At 52.5% G+C, this 5235-nt stretch overlaps 1 protein-coding gene across 1 annotated transcript; it reads left to right on the top strand.

The window, feature by feature from the left end:
• Positions 1-3864: 3864 nt before the first annotated feature.
• LOC125959501 (cytochrome b5 domain-containing protein 1) lies at positions 3865-4723 on the top strand. The gene is made up of 3 exons (XM_049692326.1): positions 3865-4026; positions 4083-4430; positions 4511-4723. Exons 1-3 carry the CDS (start codon positions 3865-3867, stop codon positions 4721-4723), a joined length of 723 nt encoding a protein of 240 aa, XP_049548283.1.
• The last annotated feature ends 512 nt before the right edge of the window (positions 4724-5235 follow it).

A 5235-nucleotide genomic window follows, 5' to 3' on the forward strand; every position in this document is an offset into this window, starting at 1 on the left:
TGCCGTCCATTCGAGACAATGTGCATCTGTGCCATCATCCATCCGCTGGCCAGCGGCTGCAAGCGCAAGCGCACGCGCACACGCTCATCAACCTTCGCGCACTCGCGACGGTCATAATGATTCCCATGTCATGCCCGTTTATTATACGAAGTTTATGCTTCTTCTCCGGCTAATTACAAACCCGCAAGTAGGCAGGCAGGCAGGCGTTCGCATTTCGCGTCTTCTTTGTGTCACTCCAGAGGGGAAGGGGGGAGGTGAAGATACATACATTAAAACCAGTCCAGCTGCTTGGGGAAGGGAAGAGAAGGGAGGGGGAAACCCTTTTTTTGCATCGATGCAAGCGATAGTGGCTGCCCAACCCCCAGCCCTACGGTGGGACAGCCTTCCAGCTACATCAATCCAATCCAGCGTTCATCAGGAGGGGAGGGGGACTGCGTTGTACCGTAAACCGAGCGACCGAGAGGCACGCGCACGCGGCATTAATCGTGTTTAGCCTTTCTTTGCCTTTCCTTCAATCAGCCAGCAGCGTTCTCACAGTTCCCTTATCCTCGGGTTCGAATCGACGAACCGCCCAAGTCCGGTCAAGTCATAATCCAGGCGGACCTCCGCTACTACTTCAAACACATCATCCACATCGGTCGCGATCGGTCCTAAATGAGCAAAACAATAGAGACGGGCGTGCGAAAAGCATTAAAAAAAAAACCTGACGACGAAACCGGCAGCGAGTGAGGCGAACGAACGTTGTCGCTGCTTCCTTGCGCCTATAAGGAAGTAGTCGAGGCGCGCAAGAGAGGAATGGGGAGGCGGTGGCACGTGATTGAAATCCCCAAAAAGGCCCCGCCACGGAAAAAACCGCCCGGACACGGGAACCGCGGTTCACGGCGAAAACAAACATGAAGAAGCAATATTATACATATCCGCTTTCCGTTCCGTTCCAGGCCGCATTCCAGGCCGGTCAGTGGCAAGTTCTGGCAAACGTCAGAGAGTCGACGCGAACGCGACGTTCTGCGGACATCTGTGGATTGTCTTTTCTACGCTTCTGGTGCCTATCGACCGCAGGGTACGCCAGGGAGGGAAGGTGATTAGATCCTAAATGTACAAAAACAATTGCGCAAAAAACCAACAGCAACTTGCAGGAAAAGAGGCAAACATCGCGATTCCCCCCGCGCTGACAGTACCTTCCCCTGTTGGCCCCTGGAACCATTGGAACATTGGAACCGAAGACGGCATCCCGGTGTTCCTCAGGAACAGTGTTAATGCTTAATGACTGCGACGGAAAACGGAAATGGCAGAAACATGCGCGGACGTGCAGGTGGAAGCAGGTACCAGAGGGAAGGTTTACTATTGGCCCCCCCCCGAACCCGGACCCGGACCCGGGGGTTCTATGTTACGCCGCATTTTGATGTGCCCTTTTGATATTATACAATCACATTATCTGCCCATCTTTGGGCGGTCCCAGCTCGAAGGGGGTCTAATTGTCGGCCGTGGCCGTGGTATTCCTTCCCCAGGAAAGGAAGTCGGCAAAGTACGAGCCCAGCAAGTACATTGTGCACGCAGCTCAACATGTGCGCTTGTTCGATGTTCGCGCGAGAGGGCGTAGCGGAGGCGGACCTAACGGTGGATTCCGTCGGACACCGGCAAAATATTCAAATACGACCGCTTCCTGTCCTGGTCGGCCTGCGGTCCGTGGCTCGTGGGAAACCGGCAAACATCTACGCAGTGGATTGCAGGAAAGGAAATCCCTGCCAACACTAGGGTTTTTGGATTGTGCTGTACCGAATGGGCATTATTTAAATGGACTCTGAATTGCAATTCGTACAACATTTGATTGATTTGTTACAATATTGTATCAGTCGTGTCTTTGGTACTGATCGAGCATGACCTAGTTATGTAAGTACCATCTTCTTGCTGTTATCCAACACGGAGTCATCCGTTTTTAGCGACGTTACCTTCAAAATTTTCTACATCTTGAGTAAAATTAACATAGGACCTTACGACTCTCATAGCAGAGCTACTTCTGCAGCAGATGTCTACTATGTTTGATCAAATACGAGACATAGTTAATATAGACATAGGCAATAGCTCTACGTGCCGTTTACTCTCCGGCTGCGGAACACCTCAATCCCTTTACTAAAGTAGTTCAAGTACTCCTCTCAATTTGAAATGATCCAGGTTTGATCTTGCAGAAGGCACTACAATGCGATATCATTAGGAAGACTTTTTTCGGCATTTGTCGATTTAAATTCAATTTCTTGAGAGATTTTCTTATTAACATCGAGTCTTGAGTGATCTTGATTTCTTCTTCTTCCTTCGTTATATTCTGAGGTCGAATACTCGAATACACAACTTACAACCCGTCGAATTCCTATTCCGAGTTGTTTTCGTTCGTTCCTCGAAGTCTCGAAACACAATTCAATTTCATACACCAACAGGGGTCAGAGGGCGCATATCTTGTTGAGGCTTCACTCGATCGCATTGACGATCGAGTTTGCTGGATTAATCCAAGCATTAAACGATGTTACACCAGACCATCATCATCATCATAATCAATGAGCGCCCGTGTGTGGTCTGCCCCAACGGCGCAATACGATGGAAGCGTCGTGATTGATGCGCGATGGCGATGGCGTTCCCGAACTTTCACTTCTGCCCCGGAAAATAGATTAATTACGGTCCCGATCGTGACTCATATCCATAGAGCGTCTTCATGCGTCATTCTCCAGCATGACAATCGATCGATGGAACGGTCGACAACGCACACTAACAAATTAACATAAGGACGGAGCGCCTCCTCCGTCATTGCGCCAACTGACTGATCACTAATCGTCCATTGTTTTGGGGAGTCGAACGTTATCTGCATCTCGTAGAACCCGTTCGGTACGTTCGGTTGGTTTTTGTTATTGATAGAGACTTCCTGTTCCCGCAATCGAGGAAGCTACAAATCGTTTATCTTCGTCGAATATTCAAAGACGCAGGCCGCAGACCGAGAACGGAAGCAAATGCTGGATGCCGGCCCGTGGCCCTGCTACCCTTTCAACGAATGATGGTGGCATACTGATGATGATGATGATGGTGATGATGATGACGAAATGCTAAACACCCTTACTTCCTTCACTTCGACGTCCCCAGCCCCCCGGGGGTATGATGGCGTGCTGGATGGGTCACAAAACCAGCATAAGGGCCACCAACGCGCAGCACGTGTGCGTGTCTTGGGCATGTGTAAATTGGTTAGCCTCCCCTTTCGCCTCCTGCTCTGTGGCCACAAGGGAAGAAGACCTCCCTCCGGACGGAAAAGGGGTAGTGAGTATTAGATTCATTTTTCGGTCTGATTGATTACTGCTTCTCGGCACTCGCCCGGTGACCGGTCACCGGATATTTCGGTTCCCCGGCGGCGCGGCCACGCATTCCAGTTCCACTCGGACGACGCGGGACCCACAGGGCGCGCGCGCGTACGCGAGACCAACGCTAGGACACGATGCGGAGGTCGAGTGTTAATTTTGACACTGCCCCTGCCCGTCCCAACGCGTCCGTCGCCTGCTTCGTTGGCCACATCGGCGGACACCCGGCACAATTTCGACCGTGCGGTCGAGTGCGCGGGAGTAGAACCGGTAACCGGGGAGGAGCGGGGGGGAGGGGGGATGTGATTGATTTCTGGACACATGTCATCGAGGGAGGCACAGGCCAGTGGCGACGCTAGCGACGAAGCGTGAAACCCAGCGAGACGTCACATTTCTGACCGGTTTCCCGGGGATCGAAGTAAGCTCCGCTTGCGTCTTGCGATCTCGCGGTCGTGGTGGCGTCTCGTGTCGTGTGTTTTGCGTTTAGAACCCTTCCTCCCCCCCCTCCTGGTTCCATTCGTGGCTCGGTATGGCTTCTGAAATTCCGGTCGAAAGGTACTATCTGCCCGATGAGATCGTTATCCACAACGATGCGTCCAGCGCTTGGGTAAGTGTGCACCGTTTGGTCATCGATCTCACTCCACTGTTCGTTGCCGGACTGGCAGAGCCGGAGACGAGGACGCTTACCAAGGTTCGTAGAATGCACGTCACACCCTGGTCTTGTTCTGACTCATCCCTCCCTTCCAGCGCTTGCAGTGGTTGTTGGCTTTTGCAGGGAAGGATCTGAGCTCCTTCTTCCATCCCGATGGTACACCGATCGAACGGACAAACGTACGCTCCGATCAGCCGATTCCAGTGTTTGTACCGGCGATGGAACGTAATGCTGCCACCGGTCGTCGTTGGTGGCGTGATCCGGCGCTTGTAATCGGTCGCGTTACGCATCTCGTTTGTCCGGTGAAAATCATCAACACGCTTACGCTGCACGCGACCGAGATGAGCGTGTGCTACGAAGATACGATCGAGGTGATGCGAGAAAAGTATCTCCGGTACAACAGCAACGCCCGGCAGTACGAATGGCGCCGTGATCTGGCCGTGGTCAGTTAGTGATGCGATGATCAAATGATGCGGATCCGGAGTTTGTTTAATGTCATTCTTTCTCTCCTTCACCACAACAGGGCACTGAAAAGGGAAGGCTGCGGATGGACCGGACGCTGCTGGAGAATGGGTTCTTCGTCGCAGACTTTGGCACGCGTCCAATCATTTGGCTGTTTTACATTGTACCCGAAGAGCCAACCTCGGCTGGTGATCATCGTTCCGGTGATGATACGGGTTCTTTCTCCGGAAATACATCCCCCCTCCCCGATGGAGCCCAGGCTGTAGCGGTGTAGATACAGAAATGACTCGGCGCACCACAACGTGCGGTGGGAGTCGGTGGTCGTCGGCAGCGCGAAAATGAAACGAAATTACAATATAATAGAAATTCTTGAAATTTTTCCCGAAAGACCCGCTTTTCACTGCAGTTCCAGTGGGAGCTCAGGGGGGGGGGGGGGGGGGGTGGAGTGGTCGCACCAACGTGCACACCAAGCCAAACAACCTTCACCGCATTTAAGTGGATCACGGTGTGTTTCGGACCGGGCCGGTGGTTCGTTCTCATCGTCAACAGTCGGCGTTGGAGAGGAAGGAAGAGAAAAGGCGGGAAAGAAGAAGGGTGGCGCGCGCCATCCGACCCAGGAATGTCTAGTTCAAACCACAGCCACAGCCACAGCAACCAACATTACCGGGCTCTAATGTGTGCTACACGGTAGCAGCTACTACTAGACGCTTAATGAATCGTCGTCATCGCAGCTTTCTTCGCGTTTGCTTTGTTTAGCCAGCGGTTTTGTGTTGCCGTTTGTTGGCC

The sequence above is a fragment of the Anopheles darlingi genome, chromosome 2 (assembly GCF_943734745.1).
Source record: "Anopheles darlingi chromosome 2, idAnoDarlMG_H_01, whole genome shotgun sequence".
Classification (NCBI taxonomy): Eukaryota; Metazoa; Arthropoda; class Insecta; order Diptera; family Culicidae; genus Anopheles; species Anopheles darlingi.

Coding starts and splice junctions, on each gene's coding strand:
- LOC125959501 (XM_049692326.1), top strand. CDS start 3,865: ATGGCTTCTGAAATTCCGGTCGAAAGGTACTATCTGCCCGATGAGATC. Junction 4,027..4,082: donor AGACGAGGACGCTTACCAAG/GTTCGTAGAATG, acceptor CCTCCCTTCCAG/CGCTTGCAGTGGTTGTTGGC. Junction 4,431..4,510: donor GGCGCCGTGATCTGGCCGTG/GTCAGTTAGTGA, acceptor TCACCACAACAG/GGCACTGAAAAGGGAAGGCT.